This window comes from Manis javanica, chromosome 15, assembly GCF_040802235.1.
Source record: "Manis javanica isolate MJ-LG chromosome 15, MJ_LKY, whole genome shotgun sequence".
Taxonomy (NCBI): domain Eukaryota; kingdom Metazoa; phylum Chordata; class Mammalia; order Pholidota; family Manidae; genus Manis; species Manis javanica.
The window spans coordinates 17,697,524-17,720,940 of NC_133170.1; the positions used below are offsets into that span (position 1 = coordinate 17,697,524).

Below are 23,417 nucleotides of genomic sequence, written 5' to 3' on the forward strand. Positions count from 1 at the left end.
GAAATTATTAGACCCAAATTCTTTCTTGATCTAGTGCTCAAATTCTCCTGAAAAACTGCTCCTTCTGCCTCAGTATTTAAACCTTTATCAGGATGAGGCAGATGAGTTTCCACATGCATGCAACTGAATTCATGTATTTCAATATAATTTTAGAGAAAGAGCCTAATTTAGCCTCTAAATAATTAGACAAACAAATCAGATTTGGCTACAATGGGTTACCATGAATGTCTAAATTCTCACGCCTCCTCTCCTGTGCTCCCAGGTCATCAAAATGAACAACATTAATGTGCAAAAAGCCTTAAGAAATTTTAGCACAGAGTTGTGAAATTCAAAGCCAAGATCTCACTTATTTTTTTCATTAGAGGGATGTGGGTAAAAATCAAGTTCAAACCAACAATGTAAGTCGTATTCAAAGAGCACAGTCATGTCTGTTGCAGACTTTAAAATAACTGATGAGAAAGTGTCCTTAAATCACAGCATTGAGACAGAGAAAACGGTAAGGCATACCGATTATTTCTCTTCATCATACTCTATGAACAAACTTCAGGTTGGAATCTGTTTGCTTCTGGTGGAGCTGTGTGAGAGGTTCGCTTTCTTCGAAGTCGTCTGCAATATGATTCCCTTTTGCACTGTCAAGCTGGGCTATCACAATTACCAAGCAGCCATTCTGAACTTGTGTTTTACTGGAACTTCACTCCTTACCCCTGTGTTTGCGGGATGGCTTGCTGATGTCTGTCTAGGAAGAAACAAACTGGTGTATATTTGTTTATTTCTACATTTTCTAGGTGAGTGTCCTCTTCTGGCTGGATTGTTTTGTAACTTCATAGAATAGATCATTGTTAGAACGTTTAGTTATATTATTCCTACCTTGCTCTTAGTATATAATGTGAAGAATGAAGAATGTTATTTCAATGTGTTTCATTCTCTATATTATTTGAGAGGTGCTAGTAAACGTATGTGTGCGCTTTGATACCTATATTGTTGCACTGATTATAGTTTATAATAATTACCTCTTTGCATGTCTGCCTTATAATGCCCTCCTTATACTCCTTATAATGCCCTCCTTTCCCTGCTTCCTACCCCAAGCTCAAATGTGTGACAGATTCTGCATGCAAGGTGAAGTTCATTTGCTTCCCAACTAAGATGAAATGTGCTAAAAAGGTTTCTGTAGTTCATGTAAACTAATTGAGGAATGTTTTCATCAAAAGGTGGTCTTTTAATTAGTCATATAGTAATTAAGATTGCATATGAAGGCATGATTTCTATATTATGAACAATGGCTATGCTAAAAATGAATGAATCCAAACACTCCACTGTGCTTCTTTACATAGAGAAAACTAAGTATATCTACACAAGTTTAGGAATGAAATGACTACAAGGAATTTGGAGACATATCCGGATTGTTTGATAAGGTATTGAGAGTGAGTTGATGAATGGTCTAGAAATTTAGGCTGAGAATTCAAGTTGTTGTTCTAGGTGACAAGGAGTCATAGTGAAAACATTCGGGAAATGCTTTTCTTCAATAAACAGGATAAGAGGATAAACAGAGAGAGCTCTGAAAAAAACCTCGAGAGGTTGGTCCAGGCAATGGAGAAGGGTCAGTCCAGGAAGGAGCACGGGAAACACCTTGAACACTCTACAGCTGACGAAGGGCACAAATACGGAGGAGGAACTAAACTTAGCACCATGTTTCTGAGCTGAGAAACTTAGGAAGACAGTGCACTGCTCACCAAGACTGAGAACTGCATTAGCGATGCAGGTTTGGGGTGGGTGAGGGAGGTTGGGGGATGGGAAGAGGAATGAGGAAGGGATGGACATCAGGCATTCAATGCATCAAAAATTTCAGGAAGGTGACAAATTACCATTCAAAGAATCAATTAGAAGTTGGTGAAGGGGACAGTAATACAGCATGGAGAAGACTGTCAATGATTCTGTAACATCATTCTAACTTGGTACATAGTAACCGCACTAGAAGGGGTAATGATTTAATAATATTGGTAACTGTCAAACCACTGTGTGATATATACATTTGAAACCAACATAAGATTGCATATCAATGATACTTCAATTAAAAAAATCAATTAGAGTGTGATGTCAACTTACAGACTTTACCGCTTCAGTTCTGTGAAACAAAAAACCAAGTCACTTCATGGCAAATATTCATTCAACATTCAACAAATAGTCCTCATTGACTACTTTGTGTCAGACATTTTTCTAGGACTTGGAAATACAACAGAGAGGAAAGCAGTCTTTTCTCTGCTGAAGTTGATGCTGGGAGAGAGAAAACAAACAAGCAAATGATGAAAAACAAAGCTGGATAAGTGGACAGGAATGGCTAGACAGTGACAAGGTTGCTCTTCTGTATCAGGGAATGTGCTCTGATAAAGAGACATTTAAGCAAGGGCTCCAAAGATTTACTTTTCTTAACTGGGAACTGATCAAATCAGTAGCACTTGGTGACTTTTGTTTAACATGGTTATTTCTACTAATCTAAATTCCTGTGTAAGTCATCAGACGAGGACTGAAGTTCCAATTTTGGAATTTGGCAAACAAAAGACCTAAATTAACCCCATGTCCATTCATTTTTCTTACCAAAAATTATTTCCTCGTGTCCCCACTCATGGCTACTATCAAATTCCAACCTGTCACTAAGTTTCAAGTTTCATCAAAAATGTATCTTTTGTCTGAATTGGTACAACCTTGGCTCAAAAATGCAGCTTTCTTTTTCTTAACCCTTACTATGGCTTACTTACTGGCTTGTCAGTCATCAGTATGACTCCAGTCCAAACACTTTTCTACCAACATTGACTCCCAGAAAGAAGAAATGTATTTATTGGCTCTATTATTTAAAAATTAAACTCCAACTTAGTAAGCAAGGATCTTTACAATCTGTCCTACATTTACCTCTCTAGACTTCTGCCTCAATATGTGACCTCATGATGGATTTCTCCTTGCCTACTTCCCTACTTTTCTAATTTTACATATACTCTTTCCTATTCCTTAAATTGCCAACCTTCCTTCATATTTCCACCCTTCCAAGGAAGGATCTTATTCTTCCTTCAAGATCCATGTGATGTTTGTTGCTCACTTCTCGGTGCTCAACCACACTCTGATCATACCTACATGATTGGTTGCATTACCACATATTATAATGTACCTGTCTATCTGCACATCTGCCTTCTCTGACGGACTCCTTCACTCCTGGAGAGAAGAGCCAGTGGACCCCCACCACCTAGCAGAGCATAGGACACATCCTGGTACTTTATACAGAGCTACCAAATACAAGGGCATTGATTATGCAGTGCACGGTTAGCACACATCAAAGAGATGTGTGTCATAGACTTGTATTTTTATTATATCAATTTTACAGTTGATAGAAATAAAGTTTGGATGTAATGAAATCAGCGTAATATGACATTTTCTCAAAATAAGAAGTAAAGTGCCCTTCTAACTTACACAAAGGTACCACTAAAATGCTTTGTCTTCAAATAAATAGTGGCTGCAAGAAATAGCTCCTCTGCCCATCCCCTTAGGCTGACCCACATCACACTTTCAGAGGTGAGGAGGATTGACTGGCAGAGAGAGAGAGTAATTAATACCACATCTGGCTAACCTTGATGGCAAACATTTCAAACTCAATAATATAAAGGGCCCACCCACCTGATAAATCGATCTGCTACTAAACAATTATTGAGTGCAATACCTTCTTCACATTGTGAAAGCTACTGTAAGGGAGATGGAAACATCAGACCCAATTTTTTGCCTTTAAGGAGTTTATAGTCTCATTGAGAAAACTGACCATGCTAAATTAATAAAATGGAGGCCAAAACTCACAGAGAGAAGTCATTTTCCACTAATCAAATTAATGCTCACAAAAAATGATGATTTGACCACTTGATGCAAGGAATTCCAGAACAGGGAGAATACGTCTAGGTTACTCTTAACACCAGCCAACTCCCTCCATCTCACTCAACTTCTTTTTTTTTTTTGAAGTATCAGAATAAGAAAATCTATTCTCTGACATGACACAGGTTTTCCAAGATGAAACAACAGAGTACACAAAGATGCTCTGCAGCAGGTAAAGAGCTTAGCAAAAAATACAACATTTGAATCATAATTTCTACTAGACAAGGGAAATCTTCAAGTGTAGTCTCTGTGAAGCAGAAGAAAGAATGCTCGGCCCTCGTTGTCACCTGGCCTCCCCTCCTTCAGGCTCTCACTGACCTGGTGCCCCCTCCACGGCCTTCTCACCTCCGTTGGCACAGAGAAGGCCCCCACCAGCTGCATGAGAAATGAGGAGAATTAGAAGGGCAGCAAGAGGAGAAAGAGAAGTAGAAAAGCAGAGGAGAGGCTCTGCTCTTTAACTACAACGACGCCCTCCTTAAGATGTTTTATTTAACAGGCTTCTGAGATGGCCGAGATCATAACTTTCCCATTACTCTATTGACTAAATAAACATAAACACTTGTGAACAGTGATTTTTTTTCTCTGGGGGGTGGGATTACAGGCATCTTCACTTTCTTATATGATGTATTTCTGAATGGTTTTTTGTTAAAATGGACACGATTTGCATTCTGAGAGAAAAGAGAATTCAAGTTTGAGAAGGAAAAATACTAAGATTCTAGATAAGCTAAAACACACTTAAAAAAATCATGCTATGTCCAGAACTGCAATGGCCAATAAAGACTTCTATACAACAGAAGTATTAGCACAACCCTTCAGAAATGATTAAACCACAATAGCCAGAGGATAAGTGACTTGAACAAGGTCAGGCAGCTTGTGTTAAGTAGAGTTGAAACTTCCACCCAGGCCTGGTAGCTCCAAAACCTTATTCTATTCAGTATAACAGCCACTTCATACTTGTTGACTTGGAGAGTAAATGTATCAAATGTAAAATGATGATAGTTTCAGAGGAAGACCCCTATTTGTGCTGTGACTCAGTGATACAGTGTCTATGCCATATTTATTCTTTTTTTCTATCTACAGGCACTGCTTTGTTATCTGTGGTTGCTTTTCCCTTGGGAGAGTTCTGTATAGGCTCTCACCACATGATTAACGACATACCAAAAAAGGAACAGAACAGGCTGTTCTACGTAGCACTGTTGGCCATCTGCCTTGGCATAGGCGGGACAAGAGCCATTGTTTGCCCGGTGGGTGCGTACAGCCTGCAGGAGCATGGATCACACACACGAATGTCCTTTTTTAACTGGTAGGTATTGCTGGCTGGGAGAAAAACAAGGTTTATGACATTTCTCATGCTTTGAGGATTTCTCATTGTTTGCATTCTGGTTCTGAGTTGATGGTTGCAGTTCAGTCTTCGGCACTGGTTGGGCTGGGTAGGTGACAATGCGACGATGCCTGGACAATTACCATGCTGCAGTTGTGGGAGCATGTGAGTCAAGTACAGACCAACACAGCTTACCAGCACCTTCTCAAAGCTCACTGATACATTTACTCTCCAAGTCAACAAGTATGAAGTGGCTGTTATACTGAATAGAATGAGGTTTTGGAGCTACCAGGCCTGGGTGGAAGTTTCAACTCTACTTAACACAAGCTGCCTGACCTTGTTCAAGTCACTTATCCTCTGGCTATTGTGGTTTAATCATTTCTGAAGGGTTGTGCTAATACTTCTTCTGGGGTTTTATCAGAGGTGAAAAGTATGTATTTGCTGACAAATAATCTGGCACAGAATAGGTGATCGATAAGCAATAGCTGTTACTATTAGTTATGTCTACATTTCAATATACTAATTTGGCCAGTTTATAAATTCACAGGCCAGAGCAGAGAGAACATGAAAGGGATGGAAAAAGTATTTTACAACTTCTGAAATATCAACCAGCACCTGTTTCATATCCACCTGACCCCCAACTCCTAAAAGAGTTTGTGATCCATGAAAATAAAATCACCTTTCTGTGAATCTCTGTCTCTCCCAATAAGTTTTTTACAGTTCAATGTGTTTTTAAGGAATCAGTTTTTATAATCAAATACAAATTCATAAAAATTAAGATTTTTCTCTTAAGGTAAAGCACTTCAGCCTTTAAAAGATAATTTTGTTTTTGTTATTCATCAGGGGACATCAAATAGATTTGTGATACATTATTTTGTTCCCTCTTTTCTGTGAAATGAGTTGCTAATATTTTTCTACAATATTCTGTCTTTCCATCAATGTTAACAATGGATAAAAGCAATGCACAGAGTCAGACAAAATGTTTAAAGAAAATTCAGATTAAAAGCATTAAATGAAAAAAAATTAGAGTAAGTATTATCTAGGATAGTAGCTATCCACGCAGTTTCTTTGACCCTCTCATCCTTTCCTTTGTTTCTTCCTTCCTTCCTTTCTTTTTTATTTCTTTATTCCTCTCTCTCTCTCTCTCTCTAATTACATGAATATTACAAAGCACTTAGGCCTATTTTGGATTAAGTCCAAACATCAGAGAATAATGCAATTTTACCAAAGGTGGAAGGGACGCTTTACTTCCTTATAGCAAATTCTGCCTCCTTGACCTGCCCAAAGGAGAAAGAAAAATCCTTCTTTTTTATTCTATTTGGAGGTTTTAATCCTTAATTAGCAACATCATTTTGATTAAATAAGACTCTGGAGGATTAAGACTGGAGAGCAATCAGTTGTTCTGAAAGACAGCTCTGGAGAATTCATTGTACTGTGGTCTTGGACATTCAGAGTTGTGTTTAATCAAAGTGACATTTCTCAGTGTTGATTACAAAGGAGACATTATATGAATGAAATATTTCCTTTGGGAAATGAAGGGGACTCCCAGTGGGTTTGTTCTTTAGGACTCTGGAAAGGGGATGGGGCCAGGGGTGAAAATGAGTTTCTGCAGCTGTGAGGAGCCAGGCCAAATTTAGGATGAATGCATTTCCATGCGGCTTCTTTTTATTTATTTATTTGTTTGCTTGTTTGTTTGCTTTGTTACCATTAATCTACAATTACATGAAGAACATTATGTCTACTAGGGTCCTCCCATCATCAAGTACCCCCCACACTCCCCATTACAGTAACTGTCCATCAGCGTAGTAAGATGCTATAGAATCACTACTTGTCTTCTCTGTGTGGCACAGTCCTCCCTGCACCCCCCACATTATACATGCTAATCATAATGCCCCCTTTCTTTTTCCCCGCCATAATCCCTCCCTTCCTACCCATCCTCCCCAGTCCCTTTCCCTTTGGAACTGTTAGTCCATTCTTGGGTTCTGTGATTCTGCTGCTGATTTGTTCCTTCAGTTTTTCTTTGTTCTTATACTCCACATATGAGTGAAATCATTTGGTACTTGTCTTTCTCCACCTGGCTTATTTCACTGAGCATAATACCCTCTAGCTCCATCCATGTTGATGCAAATAGTAGGATTTGTTTTCTTCTTATGGCTGAATAATATTCCATTATGTGTATGTACCACATCTTCTTTATCCATTCATCTACTGATGGACACTTAGGTTGCTTCCATTTCTTGGCTATGCAAGGTTGTCGAGAAAGGGGAACCCTCCTACACTGCTGGTGGGAATGCAAATTAGTTCAACCATTGTGGAAAGCAGTATGGAGGTTCCTCAAAAAGCTCAAAATAGACATACCATTTGACCCAGGAATTCCACTCCTAGGAATTTACCCTAAGAATGCAGCAGCCCAGTTTGAAATAGACAGATGCACCCCTATGTTTATCGCAGCACTATTTACAATGGCTTCTTCTTATTTCCTAATTTCATTAACATCTCTAATAGAAAGGATCATGGAGTATTTTTAAAACCAAAAGTTAAAGTGCCTAGAAATGTGTGTGAAGAATCAGGGTGTTTTTCTTTAATGTGATAAAGGACTACTGGGATGGAAGCTCCTAGAAGGCTGAATCTGCTAGTTTCAGGTTGTTTTGTTTTGTTGTTAAGTTCAAACACCAAACTACAGGAAAACTTTTATGGGCACTTGTTGCAGTTTATAGAAATGAATGTTGACTTTATTCCTGTACATATTGCTGGGGTTGGTGGCAAGATGGACAGAGACCCCGATGGGCAGACAGACAGCTGGCAGATTCCTGGCTCAGTCACTTAGCAGTTTTATGGTCTTTGGGAAGTTTCTTACTCTTTCAGGGTCCCAGGTCCCTCACCCACAAATGGTAATACCTTGGAAGGCTGCTGCATAGCTTATACATAAAGTATCTTAGCACATTATAGGTATCCCAATCAGGATGGCTATTACTATTATTATTAAATGATGAATAAATCAACAGCTAAAACCATTGTCTAAATTCTGGGGAAGTGGGAACCCATTTAGGAGGAGGCCAACTTTAAAACGGGCAGCCCTTTAACTCTAAGTCTATTCTTCCATGTCAAAAATGCCCCTAGAAATTACAAGCCTGGTTAATACAATGCATTTCAGTAGGGTGTTTAAAAAACAGTGCACCACTCATATCTATAAGCACTTGAAGGCTGTATCCAGTTCTATTTTCAGCACAGATGTCAGATGCTCATAGTTATGGGACCTTTAATGAGCTGTGTCATTGCATCTATACCACCTAAAGCTTCCTAGTGATCATGTTAAATAGTATAGACTGAGTCTCGGGCATTTAAAGCACCACTTCGAGTAAAGCTGCCAAACATAGGTGAGAAAACCACTTCCAGCCAACATTACCATCTGGCACTGGATCTTCCTCAACTATGTACTTCACTGAAAGAATAAAACTAAACTCCCCGAAATCGAAAGGCATAATTATCTGCCAGCATCCTTGTGCCATTATCTAGATCAAAATCTGGCTATTTCAGCATTTTCCAAAATCTGAGGTGCACAATTAAGAGTTGCCACACTGGAGATCATCTAGGTAAATACACCTGTGCAGAATCTTTTCTGGAAGCAAAAAGAAAGGTGGATAATGAAATTTGTTCATGACCATAATCTTAACATTCTACCACAATTAACCTCAATTCTTGCTACCACATTTCTCCACCTACTTCACCTGATAATTTGCATCCTGTCTGCATATCACAGTCTTGCTGCTAACCAGTTGAATTACACATGATTTAATGGCCCAAATGGAAAACTGGTTAAGTTCTTGAAAAAGTCTAGAGACTGACTTATTCCATCCCAGGAATTTTGAATATCCAGTACTCAAACTGACTCTACATAATATTTGTCTCATACTAAAGTGTTCTGATTTTAATACTCACTCAAATTTAATACCTTTTGTCTTAGGGAAACACTAGAGGTAAAAATTTATTATTCCACAGGATTTTTTCAGGAGCTGTTTTAATGTTCACTTGAGTGTTGTTCAAAAGCAGTAATTCTCAATCCTAGATGGATATGAAAGCCCACGAGGATGCTCAAAATATATTCATATCTGGTCCTTGCCATCAGAGGCTCTGATTATATTAGTTTGAAGTGAGAACCTAAGACAGGATTTTTTTTTTATCTGCCTACGTGGTCAGGTTTGAGAAGCCTTGCTCTCAAGCAGTGTTGCTTAATTTGAAGAATCATCTGGAGGCTTTATTTAAAAACATTTCCCAGCTCCCCCAAGCCCCCAAGTTCCAATCCACCCATCCCTACCACACCCCTTATCAGAATTTCCTGAGAGAATAGCTGGAGAGTGAAACATTTTCATCAAGTACTTCAGTATTTTGAGAACAATTCCAGAGATGTAAGGAAAGGGGATTCCAAATGTTTTCTAGGGATAACTTTGAAAAGAAAAGGAATGACGTGTTTTTGAGTGCACATACTGTATGCCAGGCTGCCTCAGAAATTTGTGATGATTCATAGCCGTGTTTTACCACATGCAGAATTTGACCTGATTGAGAAATTTTACTTAATCCTTGGGAGAAGAAACAAATAAGAATCTGCTAAGTCTTCAATGGTAAAAATCATAATTTGTAAGGTATATTTTAGCCAACAAAATCAAAGAAGTTCAAGGAACAATCTTACTAATACTCATTAATACTCAAAATATCCTCTTACTTGCATATGGAGGAATAACCCACAAATAGCCTTTAAAAGAACAAAGAGACCTTACAAAATTCTATTTGCATGGGTTCCGGCCCAGTTTAACAAATGCTACCCGCTCATATGGTTCAGTGCAGAATAAAATATTCTCACCCGCTCACAATATTAACAATGGGCCCCTTCTTCTTTACCTTTGCCAAATTTGTAAGCTTTCAATAAAGAACATTCAAAATTCCTCCCTGGTTTATAACTGTGAAAGCCAAAGAATATTGAATTGGGGGGCGGCGAATTCCTTACATCTCTTACTGCAGGCTTCTGCTTTTTTAAAGCCCCTGCTCGGTCACTTTTAAACTTGGTAAAGTGAATGAAGAGAGACTTACTTTTATTAGTAAATATTCAGTGGTTCAAAGATCTTAAAGTCAAGAAATAAGAAAAGCATATACATAACTTAAAATTAGGATGTTGGCAAGAGAAAGAATCAAAGAGAGAAAGGCAAGGAGAGCAAGAGAGTAAAGCATTCTCCCCAATTTCTTCATTAAAAATCTACCTTTTACTTTAATCTTGTTGCCTATTCACTAAAATCAATGATCTCCCTTTATTAAACTGCCTTTTCTTTAACAACACTTTTGAAAAATATTTATGCACAAAAAGCGGCAGCTGCAAAATTTCCCTTAGCTTCTTTCTCCAGATACGTGGCTACCATGGCAGGCTGTGAGGTACTCCAATGGGCCAATGGTTGTGCTAAAAGAAGTAATGATTGACAGCTATCCACCAGGAAATCAGCACCCAAGTGTTTCACTGACTCTTCTAAACAATTCAGTTTTATCCCATCGAAGAGCCACAAATCCCCCAGTGAATTATCTCAATATGGTTCAATGCAGAATAAAATATTCTCACTGAGCACTTTCAATTGTCCACTGCTGGAATGAAGACCTAAAATTTGCCACCCCTCTTCGATACCTTCTCAGGCTGGGAAAAAGCATTTTAAGCCACTTCTTCTACATTCACTTAAAATAAATCTGAATGTGGTCAAAATTGGTCAGCCTAAGAAATGACAGAAGATATGAATGACTTTAAAAATTATTACTAAATAAAAAGGATGAAGGTTTAAAATAAATAATCTTGAAAGGATTACTGCATTTTGCAACAACAAAGGTTTTCTTTCTCCTTATTTGTATTCAGTACCACAGAACCACAAAGACAAAAAAAATTATCACATATATGCTCCCTTTATTTGCAGTTCCCCGTCTGTATTTAAAGGTAGACTAAGGAAACATATTTTTACTACTGTTTCCAATTTTCCTTAATCACTGGTATTTGTTCTGCTTTAATGCTTTGCTCTCTGACTTTCTGTGTGAGAGGTGCTTTATATATTCAATTTGCTAGTGAGCTATGAGATGAAAGGAGTCTTAATGGTGAGTTTGAAGACTGCGGATTTTTTATTTCTTTTATTTTTTTACAGTTGATACATATATAATTTCACCCTTAATTATCTATGGCTTGTCCTGTCCATGGATCAATAAAGATATATATAAAACATGCCTGTGCTAGGTAATCCTTTCAGAAAATTATACAATCAAATAGGTTAGGTGGCATTTGTTAAAATACATTTAGTACTTTATGTGAAATCTCTTTCCTATACATAGATATTCAGCACTATAATTCTTTGGTTTCTAACTACCATTCACAAGATTTAAGTCTTGAAATAATTATAATTTTGCTTGACCCTCTTTAGAGCAATTCAGTTTATATCACTATGTGGTGTACAGAAGAGTCATGTAGTGTCTTCTTGGATTTTCTCAGCAATACTTAATATTAAAAGAAAGGGTTTCCTAAAGATTGGAAGAAAGTAACACTGCTTACAGCTCCAGCCTCTCTCAGTTGTTAGTCACTACTCAAGCATGCAGCCTGCAACAGCATAAAAGCATGACCTGGGGCTGAGTCTAGGGACTCTATCCAGTTGTCCTAGAAAATTCTAACATGCTGCCATTGTGACAAGTTCCTATTGATGGATTACAGTAAATCAGTTTCCTCAGCGTGACCATGTTTGATCTTTGATTTTGTTTTTTTTATTATTTTTGATTTGATCACTTTCCTAGGTCAATCATTGAAAGAATTTTTTTAAGTTGTCTGTTTGATCGTTTTTTTTATGAGGTGCCAAGTTATTCATCAATTAGTTATTTACTATACATTAATTGTAGACCTAGAACTATGCTATGGTCCATAGAGACAAAGAAGTAGAGATAAAGATTTGAAGTTAATTGTGGTAGAATTTAAGATTATGGTCATGAACAAATTCAATTATCCCAATTCTGTAGGAATAAAATTCCAACTCCTTATTATAGACTTCAAGGGCCTAAATGATGTGGACCAGACCACACTTAACTGCTGATCTTTTCCAATGTGATATTCCTTGCTCACTATGCTCTGACTCTACTGCTATTTTTGTTTCTGAAATCAAGATTGGAGAAAAATTAAGAACAACACAGCTACAGTCTGTGTTCTTTATTGAGTCTTTACAAAAACCCTGTCCAGAGGGTATGATCAGCATTTGGAAGATAATGACCCAGAATTCCAGAGAGTCTAAGATCACAGATCATGCAATTATCAGAGGGTGACACAAACTCATGTCTTCTGACCACCATTCCAAAGAGAAACTACAATATTTATATAATTAATGATATATAAAGGTGGTGAGAGGCATGAGTGAAAGGTAATTTTCAAATGTGAAGCCTGGATTAACGAGGAAATGGTGATGTCATGAAATTGATAACCAGAAAGACATGGAAGAAAGTATAAAAAGGACACCACACTAAATTAGCCTCTTCTTAAAGGCAGTACCAGGACGAATGGCTTCCACTAATGGCTCTGCAACAACAGCTGTGACCTACATTTAGGAAATATTCTTAAAATAGGACACAAAAAGCAGAACCAATAAAAAAAAAAATTGAAGGGTTGAAATTTATCAAAATTTAAAACTTTTGCTTATCAAAAGATTTCATCAAGAAAATGAAAAGACAAGACCCAGATTGAGAGAAAACATTTCAAGAACACATAGCTGACAAAAGACTTGCATCCAGAATATATAAATAACTTTCAGAAATCAACAATAGGAAGACAAATCACCCAATTAAAAAAACAGAGAGAGCTCCCAGGACAGGCCAAGACAGTAGTTCTGTTCCTTCCAGGTCTTCCTTTTTTGCATCTAAAAAACCCTAAATGTAACACAACAAACATAGGAAGATTCTGAAAGGTAGAAAGCAGACAGACTGTGCCTAGAAACTTTGGAACTTGAGAGGATAGCAAAGAGTTTCCTGTTTAGTTTTTGTTTTGTTTTTTGCCAGCAGTGGGGGCAATGGAGAAGCATGTATCCAAAACCAGCCACCAGGCCTGGGTTGCATGGTGGGGAGGTGGAAGTGGGAGTGGGGGAATGGGGTAGTAGGGGGATGGGGTGGTGGGAGTGGGGAGGTATAGGGAGGCTCAAAAAAAGCCTACCAAAGTACAAGGTAAAGGGTAGCTGACATAAAACACTTTTTTGACAATATCTGCCCTACTTCAGCCAAACACTATGGGGAAACTGTCCCTCCTCCAACCCATAGTTTCAACAGAGATGAATAGGGAGCTAATATTTCACACACACACTGGAGCAAAAGCATCAGGAATACACATTCCCCAGCCTGGGTGATGCTGGTGAGACCCAGTGAGGAGTCATCTCCCATGCCCTGCCCAGCAGACACAGATGGGACTCCAGTGCACCCTCTTGGGCAGTGTTGGCTGGGCACAACGAGGAGCCACGACTCCACCTTCAATGGGCAAGTGGGATGAGGTGGGATGTGGAGGCTGGACTTTAATTAACAATCTAATTCCACATCCTCAGTTCCTCTTTCCCTCCCCCTTCATCGTGCGGTATTCTTCCGAGGAACAGAGGGAACAGTTATGGCCCCTCTGCTCCGTTATTGCCCTCACACAGCCTAACAAGTCTGGAGAAGAATGCAAGATCATGCTCTGTCCATGTTAACTTCATAACCAACCTCGAGTGGCCCCTTAGCATTGCCCAGCAAGCAGGCAGCACCCAGTCATTCTCTCTCCTCCTCCTTTAGGTGATGTTTTCTAATCATTTCCTTTCTTCTCAAACCTTCAATATTCCCTTCCCACAGCCAGTCTTACCTGTCAACTCTATTTCTTCCTTCACTTGGAGGAAAAAAAGAAAGGAAGGCATGAAGGAAAGAGAGAGGGAAGGACAGATCAATTAGAAGATAAAGAGGAAATGTCACGGGATGACCCCCTGGACCACACTCTATAACAGACGCATCCCCCTGAGTGTGCGCACACCCGTGACCTGACTCTTCCCTATAGAATATGGCAAAGATGGCAGCTTATCACCGCTAATGATGTTATATGGCAAAGGTGAAGGTATTTTGAAATGTAATAAAGATTTCTAATCAGTTGATTTTGAGCTAATCAAAGGAGAGATTAGCCTGGTATCCTGATTGGGCCTGATCTAATCAGGTAAACCCTTTACATTTTAGTGACAATGTAAGTGTTATGAAACTAACCTATTAGTGTTTGCACAACTGATACATTTACCAAAACTCATAAAACTGCATATTTAAATGAGTAAATGTGTATTTAATTTTACTTCAATAATTGTTTTAAGTAGACTCCTCCTCTGCAACGGGATTTTAATGGCATGATTTAGACCCAATGGAAGGTTAAGTAAGAGGTAGAGATAATTTCCCCAGAACTTGTGAACCAAACTACTGAGATAGGTACTTATTTGTAATATTCATTAGGAGGGAAATACTGAAAGCTTTATTCAAATGACATTCATTGCTTTGGTTTAATGCATGGTCTGGGTATAATCTGAGTATTCCTGAGTTTTCCCATACTTTGAAAAGTAGAACAGAGAAATTAAACTCTTTAACCATGTAACCTTTTCCAGGTTCATTAGGAATATTCAATTAGGTATTGTGTATGGCTTCTTTAACATCACAACACAGAGCTGAATAGTTGCTTTAGAGACCTAAACCCTGCAAAGCCTGAAATATTTACTATCAGGCTCTTTACAGAAAACATTTGTCAAACTTTAGATAAAAGAGTACATGCTGCCTGTTTTCTTCCATCTGCTACTTCTATAGCTTTTCTTCTTCCTTCCTAATTACAACCCTTAAGTAGAATTCGTGCCTCATATCGAAATTACTGAGTATCATAATTCTTCCAAGTGGTAAAGATACCTCAAGACAAATGTTGGGCATAAAACCCACAGGGCATAAATCTGCAAAGAAGTAAAAATCTAACCTTCTCAAACAATATGGCTTCTCTCTCACTTACCAACTTTACATTTCCCTGTATGGCCCCAGAAGATGACTGGTTAGCCAGAGACGGGTAAGATTCCTCAAGGGAGGAACAACCTAAGACAGGCACAGTCGCAGGGGGGACATCAGGTGAGAGTTTGGGGATCAACAGAGGTGAGGCTTAGAACCTCACCCCGCCCCCCTGTTTTGAGAGAAATCTTCTGCATCCATGGATGTTTTGTTGCCCTTGTCTAGCTTGGATTAATACTTAGTCCATAGGCACACACCTGATCATCTACATTTGCCCTCTTTCAGCACTATACTATGTTTTCTACCTTTATCTTGCATCTACCTACCACTTCAGCATTTTATTTAAAAAAAAAAAAAAATAATAATAATAATAATAATAATAATAATAATAAGGGAGAAATGTGGGATTCACATATAAATCAAGTATAAAAATCAAACGAATATTCATATTTGACCTGATTGTTTATAGTTCATAATGCATGATCAAAACCGAAAGTTTCTGTGATGACTGCCCTTGCACTGTTCACCATGTAAGAACTTATTCACTATGTAAGAATTCGTTCACCATGTAAGAACTTGTTCGTTATGCTTCAGAAGACTGGAGACTGACGAGAATTAGGCTTGAGATGGATTAATGATTGTGCATTGAGCATTGACTCCTCTATACAGAATTTTATTGTTGTTAACAACCATTTGATCAATAAATATGAGAGATGCCCTCTCAAAAAAAAAAAAGAGTACATGCTGCCGACACATAGTGTAAATAGAAATGGAACAAAGATAATGAAACTGACAAGACATAGCTGATATGTATACACTTATTAAAAAGTCTAATAAACAATATTTGCAAAATCTAGTTCAGTTAACATGCCACTATTTTATAGCTTATATTTATATAAAAGCATTAAAATTAGCAATTGTTATCTGAAGTAACTCAATGGTATTTGTATTTGTGTCTGCTTGTGTACCCCAGGTTTTACTGGATCATGAACCTGAATGCAGCTGTTGTCTTTCTGGGAATATCTTACATCCAGCACTGGGCCTGGACCCTGGTTTTACTTATTCCTTTTATGTCTGCACTTATGGCTCTGATAACTCTTCATATGATACACTATAACCTGATTTATAAGCCAGAAAAATGTAAGTAAATCACACTTCATATTTATTTTTTTGTTTGTTTTTTATGGCTTTTCTTGACACATTTCCTTCCTTTTTGATTCCTTATAACTTCTCTTTCAACTCAACAGAATTTGCAAACTGTGCCAGTTATTGCACATGAGAGCAAGAGACTACAAGAGTATCAGTAATTTCTGTCCTCTTATTTTTCCCTTGTTGAAAATTTTTAATAATGGAGTGTTCTAAACACAAAGAAAAGTAGAAAAATATCGCATATGATCCCCATCTATCTATTTCTCAGCTCATATCCACTCACTTTTTCCCCATCCCACCTAGTAATTTGTCAACAAAGACTAAACATTATAGCATCTGTGTGTGTATGTGTGTGTTGAATACTTTTTTAAGAAACACAATCACAATTTCTTATCACACACCCACATAACATATGGAAAAAGAGAGAAAAAGAATTTCTTAACACCATTAAATACCTGGTTACTGCTAAAATCTAATTGTGTCCACTTTTTAAGTTTATTTTATTTTGTTTTGTTTTGTTTTATAGTTCAAATCAAATCCAAATAAGGCCTATATATTCCAAATGACAGATATAAATCATATATGTTCCCCTCATCTCTATTTCTCTCTTTTCAATTTTCCTCCTAAGAAATTTGAACTTTTCATAGAGCATTTCCCATAGTCTGGATTTTGTTGCTTACATCCACATGGTGTCATCCCCTACTTGCATAAGCAGTAGCAGCGTATCATTCACACTTTTCTCACTTACTTTTTTCATTCATTGTAACCTATGGATTGCTTCATAACCATATATAAAAATATTCCCCATTTCTTTTCATAGCTGCATACTTCTCCATTATATGGTAAGCCATTGCTTTTTATATCAGTATCATCGATGGACATTTGGGTCATCTCTTTACTTTTGCTATGTTAAGTAGGTACTAATGAATTGCTTGATCATACCTCTCTTTGCATTTTTTTTCCCCAGCATACCTTTAGCATAGATTCTTAGAAGTAGAGTGTAAGTTAAAAAGTAAATCCTTACATAATTTTGCTACATATTGCCAAATTACTTTCCAGTGTGGTTGTACCATACTGTGTTTCCACTAAAAATGTAATGAGAATTCCTGCTTCCCCCCAGTTTCTCCAAAAGAACATGTTGTAAAACTTTTTGAAGATTTTCCTGTTTGGGGTATATTAACCCTTTGTCTGTGATAAAAGTTGCAAAACTATTCCCTATTTTCATATATCTTTTAACTTTGTTTCTGTGTTACTTTCCATGCATAAGAATTTTTAAGTTCACTTGCTTATTTTATCTTTTTTTGTGGGATGGATTACTTTTATGATAAAATTTATCAATCTATTCGTTATTACTTCTAGATTTTGAGTTATAGCAGAAAACTCACTCCGAGATTATAAAGGACTTCACTTGTATTTTCTTTTGTACTCATATTATTTCTTTCTTTCCCTCATTTTTCTAACTTTTACATATCTGACCCATTTGAAAATAGGTGTGAAGAGTAAATTCAGTATTTTTTTTCCAGGTCTATCAATTAGTCAACCTCACTTATTAAAAAGTCTGTATTTTCCCCACTAATTTGAAACGTCCCCTCCATGGTATACTGCCATGCACATTCCAGAGTTCCTATCTTATTTCTTTGGCCAGTCTAGCCATTCACCTATCTTGTTTACCTCTGACTGTAATTTCTAACCTATTTTCCTTTTTTAGTACCATTATCTCTACTACTTGTCTATGCAACTAATAACAATGCATTGAGTTGCATTTTTTTTAAATTAAGCATGTTCACCAACATTCCTTCATTTTCACCACATACCTGTGAGGTAGGCAGGAAAGGCACTGTGTGTCCTTTACAGACCAGACTCCAAGTGCTTTGCCTCCACTCCTGCAGCCCTGAGCATATCTTTGCCATTTCATCTCCCACATTATATTGAAATAATCTATTTATGAATATACTTAAAACTCCTGTGTCTTATCAATGCTTGGAATGTTGTAAGAGCACAATCCATGTTTGTTGTTGTGAAATTGAGCGCAGAAACTGAGACATAATTAAACTAACTGATTTACCCATGACCTCACGGAAAATGGGAGAAGTGGAACCAGAGCCCAGGTCTTATTTTTCTCAAGTTAGAGCTCTGCTGCCACATACTGAGGCAGCGAAGCACAGAAAACAGCATCCACAGAAGTCCCTGCTCCTGTTTCTCAGAGCTCTGTGGTCCATAGGTCACAGCTAAGCAGTACCCGCCCTCCTGGTGGTCCGTGGAAGGGTTTCAAGAGGCAAAAAAGTACCTGAAAGCCTATCTCTGCCATCCCCAAATAGTGAAAAAGAAGAAAATGTAAAGTGTAAACAGCTACTGAGAGACCAGGTGGCATATTTCTGGAGTGTGTAATTATCAAATAATATATATATATGTATGTATATGTGTGTGTGTGCATGTGTGTGTGTGTGTATATATATATATATATATATATATAATTTTTAGATTAAATTTTCTAAGTAACTATTCAGCATCCATCCATTTGCTTCCCAATTTCAATGTGAAAACATACTCTTCTGAATGAGGAAATACAATTCTTCAGGTAATATAGATCTGTATAATCAACTGTGCGCTGCCAGCCTTTTGTAGTCCATATGTTACATTTTTTAACTTATGATAAAGTAATCTTCCTTTGGACATTTACAAGAACAAAATTCTACTAGCTGCAAGTAAAAGTATGAAGGAAAATACTCACTAGTAGTTTATACAATACTCTAGAAAATGAAGACTTTGGAGTTATTTTGTGTTGTTTTGTTTTGTTTTCTGTTTCCAAATTATAAGATCACCCAACAATGATAAAGTAAAACTCTGTCTTCCCTCTAGCCAAGTATATAATCCTTATTTTGGCTTCTTCCTCTCTGATGACTAAATTGAAAATTCCTCAGAGCTGTAATTCAAAGCCATTGGTGACCTTAAAGAAGTGATTTTTTTATATGCTACCTTTTATTTTAAGGTAACTTTTCAAATGTGGACCATGCATTCCATTATGTTTAGCTGTCAAGCACGGCCTTCATTTGCATTTCTTCCCACTGCTATAATTTTGAGAACTGGCAGGTGACCAAAGCAGAAAAATGTGCATCTACCATCTAGAGTGCAATGTAGGCTTTTTTTATTATAATTAAGTAGCATAGATATTCATGATTAGATCAAGGTCAGAGGAGCAGAACATCAGAGCCAAGGACTTAGAGGTACAAAGAATAGAAAAATTGCTTTTAAAGTTTTTTAAAAAAAACAGTAATAGCTACAGTCTTTAAGTTTTGCAATAAAACATTTAAAATAGCTCATCTGTTTTATTTTAAAATGTGCACGCCTGGTGTGTTTGCTCTGCACATTTAAACTGGAGCTTGAATTTTCAGTTGCGTTTTCATTATAGTTTTTTTCAACTTCCCATTTCTGCTTCTGGTGGAGAAAAGCAATTTGAGAATTATAATGACAATAGTTTGGGGTGTTTTTTTTTAAGGCTTAGTCTACATGACACCCAAAATTATTTGTAGAGAAGGCATGAGTTTTCTATTAAGTTTAATGGAATAATCCAAAGAGGTGGTGTGATGTGATGTAGATGTTTTCAACAGGATATCCTTCCTAACACCCAGTGATAGCTCTCCTGTTTGATGGGGCAACAGCTGCTCCCCCCAGGGCAGATTATCCTAACTGGTTTATGGCTCCCTGTCAGTTCATTGATCAGTTTAGGTTTATCACTTCCCTGTCCCCTTCCTTCTGACTTAAAACCCATCTGGTACATTGTCCACACCTTCTTAGTCTTCTTGGCTAATGTTTCTCCTCGATTGTTTCCTAACAGAGGTGGAGCCCAACAGTCCATTCCAGAGACCCTGACTCTTTCTACCCTCTTCCCACAAGCAATTTCTAATCCTACGACTTTTAATAACAACCACACACCAAACACTCAATTTCACTTTGAAACTCATATCCAACTTTCTATTCAACATTTTTTTTATGGTAGAAAACTTTTATTTTTCAATTTAATACATTTATACATAGCTTACCTTCTCCTCCCTGCATGTATATGCATTTTTAATAAAACTTCTTGTCAGATAGATCGACCACATATGTTCAACTCTACCTCCTGAGAATGCATTAAAATAAAAATAAAGGAACAAAAAAAGTGTAAGCTCTCAAAATTGAAGAGAACAGAAAAGAGCCCATTAAGAAATGAGATGTCTCCACACAGTTTTGAAAATGGAAATTGGCAATTTTAACGTGATTATCTAAAAAAGTCGTCTCAAACTCAACCTGACCAAAACTCAACTCCCAATTCACACAACTGCAAATTCACACCTTTCTGGTCTTCTCCATCTCAATGCAAGTCACTCCCACCTAGTGGTTCAAGGAAAAATTAAGTAGTCATCCTCAGATTTTCTCATGTCTTCAAACTCTCCCATCAGAAAATTCTATTGATCAAGAAGCACATGCCAGCCTGTTCACCTCTTCGTTGTTTCCACTATATCCACATCACCACTACCCTCGCTCCCAGCCTCCTCTCTAAAATTCATTATCCATACAGCTGCCAGAGGTCCAGAGTAACTTTTTGAAAATATCCATCACATGATATCTCTCCTCTGCATAAAACTTCCTAATGGAGTCCCATAGCACCGAGGATAGACTCCAAACTTCTTACTTTGGTGTAGCACCTGACCCTCGACCAGAACTTGGACATCATGTCCTTCTAATCTTCTCACTAAATGAGCTACTGCCTCGTTGACATTTACTGTTTTCTGAACCTCAACCTGCTCATTTCTACCTCATGATGTGCCTGGCATATGCTTCCTCCAGGTCTTTTGCCTACTTCCAGTCATTCAAATCCTCCATTCAAATTTCAGTCCTGTTGGTCTCCTTTATACCATCCCATTATGGGTCTCTATTTTATCAGTCCATTTTGTTTTCATCATTGAATTTGTCTAATATTTTCCTGCTTGTTCAGTGTCTTTATCAGCAGAAAGAAAACTAAAGGATTTGTAGGTCTTGTTCACTGCTGTACTTTCAGGGCCTAGACGAGTCCTTGGTACATAACAAGCACATAATCTGTTGAATGAATCAATGAATTGCATTCGCATTTGTTCAGCATCAGTTGTGTACACTCACCATGCTAGCCAAATTTTACACCTTATCCATTCTTAATCATTCTTATTCTTAATCTTTTTGTTTTTGTTGCTTTACATCACCCTATCAGATACAATTTTACATGTTTAAATACATTCATGTTTAAAAGTGTATTCAGCTGAAGCCAGTGCTATTCAAAGGCTGCAGCACGGAATAGTGCTGAGTATTTTGTATGCAACAAAATAAATGCAGACACTGAGAGAAAACATAGAAGCATTTATGGAAAGTTACATTTTATGTCGTTTGAATCTAATAATAAAAATAGCAGGGCTTACATTTTGTATCTTTGGTACTAGTTTGTTTTACTCTTTAGATATTTCATTTTTTATTGTATTTCAAAAATGTATTGACCGTGAGAGCTGAGACATTTTTTTAACTGATCTTTTAACACAACTAACTGAAGAAGCACTAGTGTAAGCAATTTCTTTTTAGAAATAATATGATAGTGATAGTTAACATCTTAATATGATTACAGTTATCAATTTACTGTGCATTAAGAGCAGATTCAAATTTATCTTGCAACAAATAATGATTTATTTATACAATAAGGGAATAATGACCTTAAAACATACTATATTCAATGTTAGACCCTGAATTTTTAAAATAAGGGGGAAAATTGTGTAGAATATCTTTGTAAATAGTTTTTCATTCTGCAAATTGTTATCACTTCATATTAAAGTCTATTTAGAGCATAGAGGAAGTGGGATCAGTGCCCGTAATAACCCGACTATCTATACAGCGCTGTTTCGCCAAAGTTGAGCAGAGAACAGGTTCCTGAATGACAGAGACAAGATCACAAGGATATGTCAGGAAGTCTCTGAACCCAGACCTGTTCAAATTCGGTCTCTAGACTACTCATCAGGACATTCTCAGTTCTCATCTTACTGAAACCTTAAGAAAGCTAATTGAAATGACTAAGGAAATCTCAGAGCAGTTCTTCCCACAATACTAAAGATTTGTCACTACTACTTTTTCCTAAGGGACACAGTCCTTGGCCACTCACAGGCATTCCTGCCCCCGTGGCCTTCTCAGTCCCTGCACCTTTTGTGTGCATCTGGCAATAGTGACGAAGAAGAGGCAATAGTGACTATGGAGATGAGCCTATCTCCTAGCAGCACTTATCCCGACATGCTCCCACCTGACTTCACACACTTCATAGGCGCCACCAAAAAGCCACTCCTGTAATCATTTTTGGTCACTAACAACTTGGGCTGGATTTGATTCAGTGGCTTAGAGGTGAAAGGCGCCATATTCAATTACCAGTCCCCCAGCTTCCTCAATTAATCAAAGGCTGACATAATAGGTCTATTAAAACTCTTGAAAAGAGAACAAATCAATATAATCCCTCTATAACCATAAAAAAATATTAATAAATATTCTTTATTTAAATATAGAACCCAGTACTCCATAGTATTTAAACGAATTTGGTTAGAATGCATTGCATCTAGAATTGTATTACAGGACACTTGAATATAATCAAAATGATGATCAAACTGCTTTGAATTTCTATAGCAGCCTTCTTCAGAGAAACTAAAAATATTTCACATTTATTATATCATTTATCCTGTGACCATAGTTTGATGTACATGTAATTTGTGGCAGGATTTGTCTGGTCAAGGGAGTGCTATGAAAAATCGTAACAATAATGAGGGCACAGTTGAGCTGCTAGCCTAACTGGGGTGAGGGTGGGTCTCTTACCTGTCATTGTATCAGGAAGTCTTAATGGAATTAAAGGAAAGGTGGAATCATAAAGGAAGCAACAATGAGATTGCAAATCACTAGCAGTCAGTGACTGCTAACATTTGAAGCCATAAAATGCTTCTGATGCTAAAGCGACAGCCACATAAACCTAGAGGAA

General features: G+C 37.4%; 1 protein-coding gene across 1 annotated transcript in view; it reads left to right on the forward strand.

Annotated features, from left to right (window-relative positions):
• The first annotated feature begins 424 nt into the window (after positions 1-424).
• SLC15A5 (solute carrier family 15 member 5) overlaps positions 425-23,417 on the forward strand; it is a 72,352-nt gene continuing 49,359 nt past the window's right edge. The window contains exons 1-3 of the mRNA XM_073223122.1: positions 425-785; positions 4,987-5,209; positions 16,230-16,396. Of these exons, the coding sequence (XP_073079223.1) occupies positions 425-785; positions 4,987-5,209; positions 16,230-16,396 (751 nt within the window). The remainder of the gene's footprint in view (positions 786-4,986; positions 5,210-16,229; positions 16,397-23,417) is intronic.